This window comes from Mugil cephalus, chromosome 21 (genome assembly GCF_022458985.1).
Source record: "Mugil cephalus isolate CIBA_MC_2020 chromosome 21, CIBA_Mcephalus_1.1, whole genome shotgun sequence".
Classification (NCBI taxonomy): domain Eukaryota; kingdom Metazoa; phylum Chordata; class Actinopteri; order Mugiliformes; family Mugilidae; genus Mugil; species Mugil cephalus.
Genome location: NC_061790.1, coordinates 7,250,109 through 7,267,536, shown reverse-complemented (window position 1 = coordinate 7,267,536; position 17,428 = coordinate 7,250,109). Strand labels below are relative to the sequence as shown.

At 43.5% G+C, this 17,428-nt stretch overlaps 1 protein-coding gene across 2 annotated transcripts; it reads left to right on the top strand.

The window, feature by feature from the left end:
- Window positions 1-173: 173 nt before the first annotated feature.
- Window positions 174-10,522, top strand: smek1 (SMEK homolog 1, suppressor of mek1 (Dictyostelium)). 2 transcript variants are annotated; one of them, XM_047573022.1, is made up of 15 exons: window positions 174-1,315; window positions 1,483-1,538; window positions 1,633-1,731; window positions 1,848-2,465; window positions 3,023-3,100; window positions 3,196-3,312; window positions 4,630-4,743; window positions 4,839-4,970; window positions 5,456-5,558; window positions 5,650-5,808; window positions 5,924-6,093; window positions 6,674-6,813; window positions 7,057-7,247; window positions 7,708-7,919; window positions 9,307-10,522. In XM_047573022.1, exons 1-15 carry the CDS (start codon window positions 1,174-1,176, stop codon window positions 9,427-9,429), a joined length of 2,454 nt encoding a protein of 817 aa, XP_047428978.1. In that variant the 5' UTR covers window positions 174-1,173; the 3' UTR covers window positions 9,430-10,522. The 2 variants fall into 2 exon arrangements, with proteins under 2 accessions (XP_047428978.1, XP_047428976.1); XM_047573020.1 differs by having other exon boundaries at window positions 6,671-6,813.
- The last annotated feature ends 6,906 nt before the right edge of the window (window positions 10,523-17,428 follow it).

The window sequence follows — 17,428 nt, the reverse complement described above, 5'->3', positions numbered from 1 at the left end:
CAGATTTTTTTCGACAGGACAGTGGGTGGACAAAAATGATGCAGTATGACAGGATGGTAAGTTAGATGGTAAGCATCAGGCCGGCGGACCTCGGAGAGAGTCGCATCTGCTCCGCACTGCCTGTGGTGTTACTGTCTCTTTAAATGTGGCGGGCTGCCCTGTTGTTGCCGTGCTGGAAACCCCGTACTGACTCTGAAGGGACCCAAGATGGCTGAATACTCACGGGGGGCACTTAGCAATTATCTGAGCAAGACGTCGCGAATGAATGGCAAATAGCACTATAATGTAAAGCGTAACCTTAAAGTAATTATACGACTCCCGTTTGTTGGTTTGCATTGTTTTTGGCATGCATGAATACCAGTAAGGAGAGAGTGGTCTCTCCGCGGCCCCGAGCCAGAACATGGCGGAACACTTGGGAAGCAATAGCAGCTAACGCTAGTTAGCTGGCGTATTATTTACAGAAAAAACAAACGTTGTTCCACTGTAAAACGGTGTCCGCGGTCTACCGCTATAAAATAATGTTATCGGTGCACAACTCTGGTCAATTTGTTTCAAAAGGTAGTTGAGCATTGAACAAGCGGAGCGTAGGCAGCTAGCGTGCTAGCCAGCTAGTTAACTCGTTAGGTTTCTAGCTAACGTTACCTGCAAGCGTACACACTGTACTAATAAGCAGACGGGACGTTTTGTGAGCGAGCGGTCGTAAAAGTTGGGCTTATTCTGATTACGCCTCTTTCATCTATATGGTAGGACTTTGTTATGTCTGTCACTTCTTGTTTTGTCGATTAACGCGGTAGCTAACGTCAGTGTCCTCCGCTCTGTAAATTAGACTGTAGTAGGCTTGCTATAATGGTCAGTAAGCTGATTGTGCGTGCCTCTTTGCTTATAGCTCTGGCGAAATAGGTTTTTAGGCAGCTGGTCAAAAATAATCTGATGTTGTAGTCGTAACTGCAAAATCGTTTGAGGAAATCCCTAAAGTGTTACACTTTAAAGCTTCTTCCAACAACTGTTATCCCTGTTGACCCCTCACACAAGTTAAGTCAATAGTCCATTGAAGAAGTGAACAGGTGTTTAAAAAAAAGTGAATTGAAGTTGTGGCGTTATTAGGTGAAGCAGAGCCTCTGTAAAAGCCGATAAGATCCGGGAGGGGGGAACCGGTTACAAACACCTGCCAGGATGACGGACACTCGTCGACGAGTCAAAGTTTATACCCTCAATGAGGACAGACAGTGGGATGACCGTGGGACCGGGCACGTCTCTTCGGGCTACGTGGAGCGTTTGAAAGGCACATCTTTACTGGTGCGAGCCGAGAGTGATGGTAAGTGAACAAGGCCGCAGAAATTGGAGGTCAGAGGCATATTATTGCATCTCAATAAATGCACACCGACTGGGATGTAAACATATACCTCATGTGGAATTCCCTCATCTTACTCTTGCTTTGTGTGCGCATGCAAACAACCTTTACATTTGTATTAAACCTTGTAGGTTCCCTGTTGCTGGAGTCCAAAATCAACCCAAACACAGCCTACCAGAAACAACAGGTTAGTACATAGCAGCATGATGAAGTAGATAGATTTCCCTTCCATCAATGGGAAATCACTGGTTGTAATCTGGCTTTGTTGTTTTTTTGGAAAGGATACATTGATAGTATGGTCAGAGGCTGAAAATTATGATCTGGCACTGAGCTTCCAGGAGAAGGCTGGCTGTGATGAAATCTGGGAGAAAATATGTCAGGTAACTGTGCCTTGTTGTGTGTGGGCGTGTGTTTGTCTGCTCCGTCTGTGTGTATATTTGTAGTGAGTGAGTTGTCAAAAATGCTACGTCATTTATGAGTTCGTCTCATTGTTAAGGTGCAGGGAAAGGACCCCTCAGTGGACATCACACAGGACGTGGTCGACGAGTCCGAGGAGGAGCGCTTTGACGAGATGTCGTCGCCAGGTCTTGAGCTACCACCGTGTGAACTGAATCGCTTGGAGGACCTGGCTGAGCTGGTGGCCTCCTCGCTCCCATCACCACTGCGACGTGAAAAACTGGCACTGGCTGTGGAGAACGAAGGCTACATTCGCAAGCTCCTGGAACTGTTCCGTGTGTGTGAGGATTTGGAAAACAGGGAGGGACTGCACCACCTGTACGAAATAATAAAAGGCATTTTCCTGCTGAATCGTACTGCGCTCTTTGAGGTCATGTTCTCCGAAGAGTGCATCATGGACGTCATTGGCTGCCTGGAGTTTGACCCAACGCTCCCGCAGCCACGGCGGCATCGGGAGTTTCTCACAAAAACGGCCCGCTTTAAGGAGGTGATCCCCATTTCTGATCCTGAACTGCGCCAGAAAATACATCAGACGTATCGAGTGCAGTATATTCAGGATATGGTGCTGCCCACGCCTTCTGTGTTTGAGGAAAACATGCTGTCCACCCTGCACTCCTTCATCTTCTTCAACAAGGTGGAGATTGTGGGCATGCTACAGGTGAGATAGATGGATGGGTGAATGCGTCACACGTTCACGTAAAATGGACTCAATTAAGAGCTTAAAGAAATGCAGGAAAAACCTGTAATTATATCGAAATGAGTGGTGTTTTATGAAGGTGTACAAAAATTGTAGAATTCTTTCTTTGCTGCTTCACCCAGTCTGAGATTGTCTGCTAGTGTTTTATGATCATGTGACCTTTGTGTTGTTGTACTGTGTCAACTCAGCAGTGTTTATGTGTGGCTGTCTCCATAGAGATACAGAAGTGTTGTGTAAATCAGTTATGCTGCGCTAGAGGAAAACTGAAACAGACACTGTTTACTCTGGTACACTTTGCTATGTGACGTTCTGAAGTCAAACACTCCACATATAGACCTTTTCTAACTCACTTACCATGAAGCACTGCTGTCAATTTGTGAGGACGGTTGCTGTGTCATTGGTAAATATGGTAAATTTAATATTTTGCCAAACACATATGAAAGTGTGAGGGTCAGTGCTGCACCAACCTGCTGTTCATTTACTTGATTCTCACATTTCATCTACCCTTTTGACGTCAGGATGATGAGAAGTTCCTGACAGACCTCTTTGCACAGCTAACAGATGAGGCTACAGACGATGACAAAAGACACGAACTGGTATGGCAGAATTTAATCGGAAGATCAAATACTCCTCTCAATCACGCTGTAATTGTCACTTGCTTCATGCAGCCGTGTTTGTTTGCTCCTTGTAGGTAAACTTCCTAAAGGAATTCTGCGCATTCTCACAAACGTTACAACCTCAAAACAGAGATGCCTTCTTCAAGACATTGTCAAACATGGGCATTCTACCTGCACTAGAGGTCATACTGGTGAGTCTAGAGAAATCAACAGACCGTGTTATTCATTTCATTGATTAATTGTTGTTTAGATGTACAAAGAATTGATCTCTTGGTGCCAGTATCCTTGAAAGTTACATTTAGACCCTCTCCTAGAAGGAAAAAAGGAAAGAAAAACCGAAAGAAGTCGTGACCATCATAATCAGTTCATTTATTCACTACAGAACCAAACAATATATTAGGTTGCCAGGCGTCGGGTACAGAACAGAAACACCTTGTTGAGGAATCTGACCCCTGTATGATCCCAGCGGTGTTAAATAGCGTTAAATGTGTCGAGAGCAGGAGATGGCGATTTTATTATCAGTATTTTTGCATGCAGATTTTATTTAAGATCAAAGAGTTTAAAAGTTTCTCGTTTTAGTACCTGCACTGTTTCAGCTTCTCATTTGCACCATGAGTCAGCATTTTTTTTCAGGAACAAAGCAAACATCGGTTATCTCTATGTAATTTCCAAAGGACCAAAACTTGAGCATACATACCGTAGTGGAGTACACACCAGCGCAGCCTTTTCTGGCTTTGGGTTCGATTACACCTGAATACTCCACCCAACTCATGTGAGACACATTTAGCTACTGATTCCTGGTTGTATTATCTGCCAGGAAGGTGTTTCAGACTACAGATGGAAATTGGCTTTCTGCTAAATCTGGTGCACACGTCTATTCATGTCTTTGACACTGATTAATGTATGTGTGCATTGTCCATAAACCTAACAACAAGGTCAGCTCTTTGTCGTGCTTTGGCATAGCATGGCTACATTCTGGATCAGCTATGTATTTGGATCTGATGAGTATGCTGATTTAGCAAACATCCCCAGAGTTACAGATGCAAAAATAGAATAGTGGCTCGTCTGCCACGTCTTTTTTACGGATGTCATGATTGGTATTTTACCCACAAATTTGCCAATAGACCTTTTTATTTTTTTTGTATTAAGATCAGTTTTTGACTGAGTTAGTTTATTCTCTTCTTGGGAGTCACCTACGTTACTCTTATTACACCAGTTACACTGGTTTCAACTAAAAAGTAGAAGAGATTAGACAAATACTCCGGTTTTATTCCTTTCTGACCCTTGTCCAGTTTGTTACAGTTTGCAAAAAAACTTGTCATTAATGACTAAATAATAAAAAAAAATCAAGATACTTTATTCCTATGAAACATGGCATAATAATAATGAATAATAATTCAGAAGTAAGTTAAATGTTCTTTAGATCCTCACTTTATTTTCATTTTTCTTTAAGTGGAAGCTCTAAATACATTGTCAAATGTGTTTTTTTGTTTTTTTTAATCCACCAGGGAATGGATGATGTTCAAGTACGTGGGGCAGCCACTGATATCTTCTCTTATCTGGTGGAGTACAACCCCTCTATGGTACGAGAGTTTGTCATGCAGGAGTCTCAGAATGAAGACGTGAGTATCACATACAAAGCCTGGAAAGAATAAAGAGAAATTCTAATAATTTATTTACTCAGGTGGATGTTAACTAATGATAACCTTCCTTTCAGGACATCCTTCTGATCAACCTGATCATAGAGCACATGATCTGTGATACGGACCCAGAGCTTGGTGGAGCCGTGCAGCTAATGGGGCTTCTACGGACTCTGGTGGACCCGGAGAACATGCTGGCTACTGCAAATGTGAGTACACATGCTCCGTCTATGCATATGTCTTTATACTGACAGTGAGCGTAAGCAGGATACTTGATATGTTGCCTGTTCAGTCCTGTTTAGTCAAATAGCAAAGAAGGAAAACACCTTCATGGGCAGATCATTTCATTTTAAGAGATACATTAGAGAAGGAAACATGTCAGTGACTTCACTTAACTCCTGTGTATGTTAAAAAAGAAAAGGCTGTCTGGAGTTTTGCTTTTTAGGACAGATAAATCGTTGTCACAGAAACATAACAAAACACCCCCCCTCCAAAAAAAAACAAACATCTGCTATCGCTGAATTTCCTGCCTGTCAAGTTCTTCTCCACTAACTGAAACACATGGCATTGGTCCCACCAACTCAACAGGTTGAGCCAGAGATCTGCACCTCCACTGTTGTTTTATAATTCCTGGGAACCAGGGAAGTTTTTGCTGGCACACATTTAAAAGTCCTACATTCTTGTTTCTTTCCAGAAAACTGAAAAGACAGAGTTCCTGAGCTTCTTCTACAAGCACTGTATGCATGTCCTGTCTGCTCCACTACTGGCCAACACCACAGAAGAAAAACCAAGCAAAGGTACAAAAAACATCTTCGAGTTGTGTGTGCACGTAGGTTGTTTAATTAAATAATAAGCATAAATAAGTGTTTTATGTTTTCTCTCCTGCAGATGATTTCCAAACATCCCAGTTGCTGGCTTTGATTTTGGAGCTGCTAACGTTTTGTGTCGAGCACCACACCTATCACATTAAGAACTACATTATCAACAAGGATATTCTCAGGAGGGTACTGGTGCTCACCGCCTCTCAGCACGCCTTCCTGGCACTATGTAAGTCACATAATCACCATCGGTACCTGTCAAAGTCTATTTCTAACATGGATGAATGAATGAGCTGGCAGCTGAATTTTGATTTGTTTTGTTTTTTGTTTTTTTTAATTCAAAGGTGCCCTGCGCTTCATGCGGAGGATTATTGGTCTGAAGGATGAATTCTACAACCGCTACATCATGAGAAACTTTCTCTTTGAGCCTGTGATCAAGGCCTTCCTCAATAACGGCTCACGCTACAATCTCATGAATTCAGCTATCATTGAGATGTTTGAGTATGTCCGTGTGGTGAGTATTACCTTCGCACAGTTTGCCATTTTCCAGACATTTGGTGTGAAATAACATATTTATCCCACCTTTTTACTGAAAACAGGATTTATTTAATAGAGTTGCAAAAGTTGTGGAAGTGCAATGAACTTGTAGTTGTAGCACAGAGCCATACTACTTGCCTGACAATATTACAAGGATGTTAGAGTATGTAAGCATTAATAGAATGTATTAAGTTGTGTGTTTTTCCACTTTCTGTTTGGCCTTTTACACCTTAAATGTACATATAAAGTAGTGTCTATTTTGTCTGTATTATACATGCAATTGTATTGTATTTTGAACCAATATTCATGTTGTCAGACCACTCTCCTGAAGCTGAAAACTTAGTCCTCAGTCATGTACTTATCCATCCATCTTAACAGCTTTATTATAATCTGTTCTCTCTGTCTTTCCCCTGCTTATTTTGTTATACTTCCCTTTGCCTCTCCCTCTGCTCGGCTCCTCTGCCAAAAACACCACATCTTTTTTTCTTTTTCCATACCTCCTCTGCCCTTCCCCTGTGCGTCTGTTTTCCGCTCTCACCTCCCATTGCTCCCAGGAGGATGTGAAGTCTCTCACAGCTCATATAGTTGAGAACTACTGGAAGTCTCTGGAGGATGTGGACTACGTTCAGACGTTCAAGGGTCTGAAGCTGCGCTATGAACAACAGCGAGAGAGGCAAGACAACCCCAAACTGGATAGGTGAGAAGAACAAGCTGCACAGTTACTGTTAATTATAAAGTTAAACCAGTTACACAACACTTGGATGTCTAAATGTTTCATCTTTATCATAAAATTTCACCTGACTACATAAACTAAGCATTACGCTACAGGTTTCCAAGCTAAACACGGTGTGACGACTAATGAGACACGTTGCAATGTACAAATTACTCATCTGTGGCTGTGACAGTACATACATGACTAAAGATGATCGTTGTTCTGCAGCATGCGCTCCATCCTGAGGAACCACCGCTTCCGTCGTGATGCACGGACACTGGAGGATGAAGAGGAGATGTGGTTCAACACAGATGAAGACGACCTCGAGGATGGCGAGGCAGTGGTTCCTCCCTCTGACAAGATGAAGACCGAGGAAGACCTCATGGAGCCTATTAGCAAGTTCATGGAGAGAAAGAAATGTACGTATGGCAAAGAAGTGTTTTCAGCCATGAATGTTATTGCTTTAATTGCATGCGATTTATTCTACAAGACATTTACTCTAATCATATTAATTTTCTTTGTTTATACTAGTTTTGAAAATAAACTGCAAGTCTTACAGAGTTGTTATATGGTGGTTGCTTTACAGTTATAAAGCTAAAGTAAAGGTTAGATCCCCTAAAGAGCACATGAGGTGACTTGTGGACCGTACTCTTGTATGTTTGCATTATCAAAAATGACAGGATATATATAGTACAGTCAGTTGGTGGCTAAAACGAGAGGTATTACAGCTGCTTCAGTGTCTAATTTTATCATAGTTTTATCATGGGAAAGGAGTCCTGGTTACAGAGGACAATATTGTGCATATTCACCCAAAAATGGTTAATAACCTGAATGAGAAGAGTGACCATTTGTTGTGTGTTTTGTCTTCTCAATCCCCAGTGAAAGACACGGAGGACAAAGAGGTACTAGGGAAGTCGAGTTTGTCAGGCAGGCAGAATCCCAGCTTCAAGCTTTCCTTCTCTGGCTCCACTAAAACCAGCCTGTCCAGTCCCCCTTCGTCTGCCTCATTGAACCCAGGTTCTCCAGGATCGCCGGGGTCTCCGGGCTCAGGGGCACGGAGCTCACCCTCCACCACAACCGTAACCACAAAGGTAAACGTCCACATTTTAAAGATGACGTCGTAAGTCTTAAACAGTCCACGGGCCTCCAGGTTTTAACCCCCGATTATTGGGAGGCAGCGTTTCAAAAGCTAAAAAAAAATGTTTTGTGCAATGTTTGTTCTGTGTTGAACGGTTCTGAACAGAAAAGTTTATAACTATGAATCTTCACACTTGTACTGTAAATTTTCACACATCTCCCACCATCGCTGCTGACTACTGCAAAGAAAAAGGACAGTTATCAACTGGCGTGACATCGGCCTTTAGTGATTTTGTTTACTTGCTTGTTTTATTTGAGGGTGTGAAAAATTGAAAGTATGTGAGTAATAGGTCGTCTATCTCTGGTGCAGTAATTTCCTGCTCTGCAATGCCCCATATTCAGTGTTATTGTAAAGCAAAGACTCAGAACACATGTTCACTTGTACTTGTACATATTTTTATATATCGTTGCTTTCCAATGAAAAGCACGTATCTACAGATTTCTTTTTTTTTCTTTGAATAACTAACTTACAAACAAAGTAAACCCAAGTCAATGTAAATAGATATATTGAGAACCCAGAATGAAACCCTGTTTGCACAGTCAAGTCAGTAAACTATTGATAGCAGCCTATTCTACAGTTTCACTTCAATCAATCAAACTTTATTTGTATAGCACACAACACAAAGTGTATAACACCAATAAAAACATAGAACATTACACCAAGAAACAGAATCAAGAAACTCACGCCCCCACATGTACACATACAGATACATATAAACACATTCACACATACACACGCATACACGTTACACACACAGAAGCACATACACGTCCACACTCAAACGCTGTCAATAAGACATGGCTGGACACTGAGGCATAAGGAGGAGGACGCTACCTTTGGGGAGGGGGCCTGACTACGCTGAGGGGGGGCCCAGCTCTCAACCATAGGGGCGCTGCAGCATATTACGCTAATCAAAGCCTTTTCTTGTCAGTTTATATTGAAGTTGGGATAATTCATGTGCAAACAATCATCTGATATTAACGTGGGTACGTCAGTTTTACTTGGTTCAGTGAAATCACAGACCTTATATATAGTTTATGTATTAATACTTAACCATGTGACAACATAACGTGCTGGAGCGATACCTAAAGTGCAACTTGCAAATGCAGCATAATTGCTCAAAATGAGGAAAATTAATATTGAACAATACACGAGAGATCCATACGAGAGAAAGATGAAAACTAAAACTAGACCACTGGCATTTTAGACATGGAACATTTGATACGAATGGACATGTTCCTGTAACAGACACGGACGCTCGCTAATTTAGTTCTGTTTTATCTCAAGTGTTGGACAAATGGATGCCTGGACTGACGTCGTGTGTCTTTTGTCTACTACAGGGAGGTTTAGTGGGACTGGTGGACTACCCAGACGATGACGAGGAGGACGACGAAGAGGAGGAGGACGGGGAGAGTAAAGAGGACCCTTTGCCACCTTCAAAGAAGTCCAAACTGAGCTCCTAAAGAAGCAGCACTGTCTCAGCTTTTGTTCCGCTTGGACAGTTTCGTCGCAGAGACTTCGCACAGGAATGATCAAACTTGTAAAACAAATTGAAATGAATGAGAGACACCCCGTCGCCGTCAGCGGGTGGCTAAAAGAGGAGCAGACTGTGAATGGATATGAAGCCTCCTCGGACTAGCCCAATTCATACAAGTGCCAATCAGGAGACCAGGAGCGGTAGACCGTCTGAGAAGTGGAGCAGACGAGTGAACGTTGGGGGGAGGAGAGATCTTCAGCGGACTCGGACAGTATGAGACAGGTTGGAGTTTTGGTCATTTAGCAACTGGAGGAAAAAAGACCACATACTAAAAACACATGTACATGCAGACTGAAATCCGAGAGAGCTCACAAAGCTCGGACCATAACCCACTGCCCCCCCGCCCCCCCACTCAGGGAAGGACATCACAGCGGCCCAGATGGGTCGGCCAATTCAGACCCAGAACCACCACTCGCACACGCCCATCCTCTCTTCAGAATCCACTTCCTTCCTGTTCCTTTCTACTTCGTTTCCCCTCTGCTCTTTGTCCGTTGCTTTTTTTGTCCCCCCCCCCTTTTTTCAGTTAGTATATAGGACCAGACGGGAGGCAGCATGAGGCAAAGAGCTGTCCTTGTTGTCGTTTGATGATGTCATCAGTGTCGTCGTTCCTCAGCGGACGTTCTTTCTCTGACGAGAAAAAAAAAGCCAGCAGTTTCTTCATTATGTTCTTTTTGTTCTCTATTTGTCTCGAATCTTTCTCCTGTTTTTTGTAAATGACAACGACAACAACAACAACAAAAAAAAAAAAAAAAAAGACCTGCCTTTAAATGTTCAGGAAGTTTTCAGTCACACTTGAACAGGTTTTTAAAGACCTCAGTAGGTTGAGCTAGTTTTACCCTTTTTGCCCTTTGAAACTGCAGATTTTTTGGAGAATTTGTAATCCCGTCTTGATTAAAGATTGAGTGGAATTCTAGATGTGATGAATTTTGTCATATCTTCTCTTTTGTTTTTTCCTTTTACATGAGTGTACACTTAGTTGTTCAGAATATTTGGGACCATTAAAATGATCTTTGCTGTAAGACGTCCTATCACCCTTTGTCCTGATAACTCGGTGTTTCTTTTTGCTACATCTCCCACCGCCACATGAAGCCTTTTGTTATATTTGCAGCACAGATCGGTTCCGTCGGCTTAAACCTGGTTCCACAAAAAAGTTTTTTATGTGAAACTTTTCTTAAAAAACGGTGAACATTTGAATATTGAAATCAAAATTGCAATTAAAACTTCCAACTTGTCACGTCGTTTTGTGAAACCATGTAGCTTTCAGGTTTTGTCCCTTTTTTTGTGCCTTTTTGTTTGTCTGGGACCATTTCATTCTAGAGGGAAAGACGTGGCACAGTATTTTTTGGCAGCGGCTCAGTTGTCGGGAACCTTACGATCCGCCAGGTGGCGCCCTAGTTCCATGAGGGGAGCAGCTGAAGGAACTAAACTGTATTTCCTGGCAGCTGATGTCACCTCCATAGTGGTCACAGTAAATGTGTGTGGTATGGTGAAGTGATAACTTCTGCACAGTGATTATGTTGTTGCTTTAATTAGAAGATTAATCCAAAAAGGAGGATCTTGTGCAGGAGGATGCTTACGGGGCAAATAAAAAAATCCCTTCTTCCCTTCTGAGAAAATTAAAAGCAAAATACAGGTGCTGGCCAGTAAATTAGAATATCATCAAAAAGTTGAATTATTTCAGTAATTCCATTCAAAAGGTGAAACTTGTATACTGTATACTTTCCTTCCACACATAGTGATATATTTCAAGTGTTTATTCATTTTCATTTTTATTATTACAACTGACAGCTAATGAAAACACCAAATTCAGTATCTCAGAAAATTAGAATATTCTGAAAAGGCTCAATATAGAAGACACCTGGTGCCACACTAATCAGCTGATTAACTCAAAACGCCTGCAAAGGCCTTTAAAAGGTTCCTCAGTCTTGTTCTGAAGGCTCCACAATCATGGGGAAGACTTCTGACTTAACAGTTGTCCAAAAGACGACCATTGACACCTTGTACAAGGAGGGCAAGACACAAAAGTTGATTGCTAAAGAAGCTGGCTGTTCGCAGAGCTCTGTGTCCAAGCACATTAACAGACAGGCGAAGGGACGGAAAAAATGTGGTAGAAAAAAGTGTACAAGCTCTAGGGATAACTGCACCCTGCAGAGAATTGTGACGACAAACCCATTCAAAAATGTGGGGGAGATCCACAAAGAGTGGACTGCAGCTGGAGTCAGCGCTTCAAGAACCACCACGAAGAGACGCATGAAAGACATGGGATTCAGCTGTCGCATTCCGTGTGTCAAGCCACTCTTGAACAAGAAACAGCGTAAGAAGCGTCTCGCCTGGGCCAAGGACTGGACTGCTGCTGAGTGGTCCAAAGTTATGTTTTCTGATGAAAGCAAATTTTGCATTTCCTTTGGAAATCAAGGACCCAGAGTCTGGAGGAAGAGCGGAGAAGCACAGAATCCACGTTGCATGAGGTCCAGTGTAAAGTTTCCACCGTCAGTGATGGTGTGTGGGTGCCATGTCATCTGCCGGTGTTGGCCCACTCTGTTTCCTGAGGTCCAAGGTCAATGCAGCTGTCTACCAGGAAGTTTTAGAGCACTTCATGCTTCCTGCTGCTGACCAACTTTATGGAGATGCAGATTTCACTTTTCAACAGGACTTGGCACCTGCACACAGTGCCAAAACCACCAGTACCTGGTTCAAGGACCATGGTATCCCTGTCCTTGATTGGCCAGCAAACTCGCCTGACCTTAACCCCATAGAAAATCTATGGGGTATTGTGAAGCGGAAGATGCAATGCGCTAGACCCAACAATGCAGAGGAGCTGAAGACGACTATCAGAGCAACCTGGGCTCTCATAACACCTGAGCAGTGCCACAGACTGATCGAGTCCATGCCACGCCGCATTAATGCAGTGATTGAGGCAAAAGGAGCCCCGACTAAGTATTGAGTGCTATACATGCGCATGCTTTTCATGTTCATTCTTTTCAGTTGGCCAACATTTCTAAAAAAAACATTTTTTTCATTGGCCTTTTCAGAATATTCTAATTTTCTGAGATACTGAATTTGGTGTTTTCATTAGCTGTCAGTTGTAATAATAAAAATGAAAATGAATAAACACTTGAAATATATCACTATGTGTGGAAGGAAAGTATACAGTATACAAGTTTCACCTTTTGAATGGAATTACTGAAATAATTCAACTTTTTGATGATATTCTAATTTACTGGCCAGCACCTGTACATACATTTTGCTTATATTATGGTAAATCTTTACCTTCTCAGCGAACAGATCCTCTGTGATATGACAACATTATTATTTAATTGCACTGAATATTATTGTTTCTTAATTAGACTATCATCATCTGATAAAAAAAAAACACACTTTTGAAGTTATATTTAAAAAGTAGTGGACCCTTTAAACAAGTGAATGTGTTAAATTTTACCTAGCACATGTAAAAGTGATATTTTAAACAGTTTTAGTAATTATTACGTTCATTTACGTGTCATAATAACTGAAATCTGCAGCACTCGGGTCTGGTAGCCTTTTTTTTTTTTTTTTTTATAGTGAGTGAAAATAGTTAAAAAAAAAAAAAAAATGTCAGCACCTCCCAGCTTATGTGGTCACCTCAGTGGGAGTTTGAGTGCAGCTCAAAAACAAACAGCACCGAGGCCACCAAGAAGTCACTGTGTTGTCCCTCCAAGTGCATTGTGGCCTTCAAACATTGCTTATTAATTAAAACCCAACAGAAGAGCGTCAGTCGGCGCTCAGCGTGCACCGAGAGCCGTCACACAACGCCTATTAAGGCTCCCATTCACATGAAAGCCATCGCCAGACAACAGCAGCTTTTGAAGAGCAGCCCTCCCTGCCAGCCTCCGTTTGCTCCTCTGCAGGAGTGTGGCAGAGTGTGTGTGTGTGTGTGTGTGTGTGCGTGCGTGCGCGTGTGTGTGTGTGATCTCCCTCTTTGCCACTGGAGAGACCAGCTTGCTGCTGGTGCCAGCCACCGCTCCACCAGAATGCCGGCTCCTTTTCCCGAGCCAAGTCGCTCACCCGGCTCTGCCCGCCTGTATGTCTGCCAGGCTGAAGAGTCCCCATCAGGGACGCTGCTGCCTGACTTCCTGCCGGGTCCAATGAAAAGCCCCTTTGACAGCTCTCTTGATCGGCCTCAGCTCCCGAAGCTTTCAGTCTGCCACTTATCAACTTTCTCTGCATTGATCAGTGGCTATCTATGGAGATGCTTTAGACTCATGCTACAGAAAAAAAAACAAATAAATAAATGAAATAAACCATTGCAAGCAAGGTTTAAACAAGGATCATGCAGCCAGCCTCCTCAGCATTCTGACTCCACACATTTAATCTATCCTGACAACTGCGCCTTTAAAAAATAATAATGGCAATCTATTTTTAAATTGCACTTCATCACATCTCATTTGGCCTTGTATATTATTTATAATTGACAATATTTTCCAAACCAGTGAAAAAAAAAACCTCCCATCTCATACAATTGAAAGCCTCCTCTTCAATTTGGGTAATTACGAGTCCAATCTTAGCTACTTTAGTGTCTATGTTACAAACTGTACTATATTTGTTGTACAGTTTGTACAATTTGTGCAATTTTTTTCCATAAATTAAATTCTTTATTGGTCCCCTCATTTCGAACGCCTGAAATGTAATTGTTTTTCTTTTCTCAGATGGGTTTTAAACATTACTTTTTCATAAAATGTAATTTGTCTTTGTGTTTTTTATTGCTTTCTTTTGAGGTATAAAAAAAAGGCATGTGGAATTAAACTGATGAGAGCAGATGCAGATGAACCTGTAGGGGGCGGTAGAGACCACTTAGGGCCATAAATCTGCTGAAGGTCAAAGAGGAAGTAGGTGAGCTGCTTTGGCTCCTTGATTGGAAATGTTTGGTGCACTTTAATTTGCTTTAAAACTTCTTCTGTTATTCGCATACACTTTTTTTAAAGCAACCTGAGGTTGTGAAAAGAAGAGTAAAAAGAAAAAGATACCTAAAAAGTTATTTTGATCCCGTGTAATCCCGGTGACCACGCCAGGATATGAAATAGGAAATGTGGGACACATGCGGTTTTCGGAAGCCCGGATAAGGTTGTCAAAACAGCCGCACAAAGTCCACCTTCATGTCTCCCCACCGGGCCCGGGAGTCTCGGCCAGACAATAACCTGTGTTTCCCCGCACAAAGTGCTCTCTGTGTCCGCCGGAGCTCCCCCCCGCTTTGGTGGAGGGGTTACTGGCCGCGTTCGGTGTCATTAATCACCGCGTTAAGACGCTGGAGCTGAGCCTCCCTGAGGCGGAGGGAGAGGGCGGCTTGGCCCGGCGGGGACCGCGGGGCAGAGCCCCGACGCCCCGGTGTCAGCATCCGTCGGTGGCGAATGAAAGAGTGGAGAGAAGTCATCATCCGTCACATCTGGTTTTCATTACGGCAGAGGTGAGATACAGTCACGAGGAGTGGCGTGGAAGTTCTTCTCGTGAGTTTTTCTCGTAGGTTGCAGAGCTGATGTATTGGATTCAGAGCTCCCCAAAATAACACACACTGACATGGGCCCCAGCCAAAAGCACGAAAGCACAACAGCAAATCAGGCCTGTTTAGATTGATTTTAAAATCAATCTAAACAGCAATGCTACTGCTCTGCAAACTAATACACCTCTTAAACATCTTTAACCGTGTCGTAGTACAGTTTTGTGTCCCCCAAATGTGAATTTGAGAACTTAAATGATGATTTATATACACCTGAGTCATGTAGTCAAAATATTTTCGAGCAAAAATATCCACAATGAGCAAAAATCATGGCCCTCAAATGCAATTTATTATTCTTGTGTAGTCTATGGGGTTTTCTCATCATCTCTTGGCATGTTATGAGGCAAAGAATAAGTAGTTACCCTGCTGTTTATTGCACAATACGCTTATCAGTAAGTCTCAGTCAGCTTTATTGGTGTTAAAATGAATTTGTTCTCTCAATGGAGTTAAGCACTGAAGAGGTATTCAACAAAATTAGAAAGAAACATAATGTTTTTAGCCGCATTATCCGTTTATCTGTGGCCCCATCGATTTATCTCGAGACCTTTTGGGATTTCCTGGTAACACGGGACTGGATCCGCCGTCCCCTCTTGTGCCTTTTGGCGCTCCTCATACCAGAGCTGCTGCTCCACCACCATAAACCAGCAGTAAGCCCGTGTTTCCTCAGTTTCTTGGTCGCGGGCCCCGGACCCTTCATAACACTTGTCGCTGCGAGTAAGAGATAAATAATGAGCTTTCCCATGGAAGTGGTGGGAAGTGGAAGAATTTAGGGGCTGATCTGCCGTCACTAAATGTTAAGTAGTGGGTATTGTGCCTCGGCATGGGGCACAGGAAACATGGATGTGAGCGCGAGGGCTCTTGTGCTGCGTGTTAAATGGAAATGTCACAGTGATAAAGAGCGCACCTTCCGCGCCCAGGAGCATGTGTGTCCGCGCAATGCTTGTGTGAGTGAGATGGGCTGGAGGTACACACGGGAGGCATGCTGTAAATCCACACCGGGAGCTGCAGATAGCTGCGCGCACACACACTTGGATCTATTCCTAGAAGCAGCGCACTTTCCAGGAGTTTACATTTAATGGCGCTCGAAGTCATGTGAACTCACACGTCGGAATCTAGCAGATAAAAAAAATCGCCCACGAGCATAAATTCCGGGCCCCCATTAAAGCCGCGTAAAACTCACACTGAATAAAATGAAACCGGCCCTCTGGGCACGTATAACGTCCCCGGGCTGGAGGTGTTGTGGAGAAATGAGACTGAGTGGGAAACAGAATGGCTTCTGTGACGGGGGGGGGGGGGGGGGGGCGCGGAGAGAGGCAACACGTAAAAATCACCCGGGGCAACCGCGATGCTCGAGCCATTCAATTTACCTCTTGTAACGTAGCATGAATGAAGCTCTTAAAGGTATCAGCTTCCAGTCAATAAACAGGGGAACGGGACGCACGGTTCAGGGGGAGTTGAACATGTGGGTCCAGTCACACACACACGCACACACACCTAGTCAGGATTTTACTGTGTACATTAAACTCACCATTCAACTTAACAAATCAATCCCCTAGCTGTATGTTGAGGCCTTGGCAAGCTTTGAGCTCCGGCCTGTAACACAAAACTAACCAAACAGAACCGTTCCCGAATACAGTAGCAGTCAAGATGGTGTTTGACATTCCCAATTTGTGTCCACTTTTTGTTTCCAGCGAGTGAGAGCCTGAGTCTAATCAGAACTGTTTGATTTTTTTTTTTTTTCTCTTTTTCCCCCTTCTTCCTCCCGCTTCCGCGCAGCCAGGCCCTGATGGCTCCTGCTGCTGGACTGTCTGAGGCTTTGACGGCGGCTCTGTGTCGTGCGGCGTCGTTGGCGATCGCGCCGTGCCAGGCGGCGTGTGTGGTCAGCCGGGCAGCTGAGGAGGCGAGGCGAGGCGAGGCAGGAGTCCCTTCTGGTTCAAGTATCCGCTCACCGTCCACTCACCGCGCTTTCTCCTTCTGTCCGTCTTCACGCGTCCGCCTCGGTCCGCTGGCTGACCTCGGATAACTCTTACCTACATGGCATGTGCCCCCTTTTATGATTTTTCTGCATCCTGCGAAGACATATTATTATAACCCCCCCCCCTTTCCCCCATCTCCCACACTTACACCTCATCTTTCTCTCCCTCTTTCTGTGGCCTAGGAGCATATGGTTTAGCTGGGCAGGAGATAAGAGAGATGTGTCAGCCTGTGGTACTGAACAAACACATCTTTCATTTCTCGCCGCTTTCTTCTCTCCTGCTTTAACTCCTCTTCCCTCTCGCCCTGCTCCTTTCTCCTCTCCTCCTTCTCCTGCACCGGTCTCCTCACCTCCTCCGTCTCCTTTTCGTGACGGCTGGGTACAATTAGGAGCAAAAAGCCTTTCGTCTTGTCGGTAAGA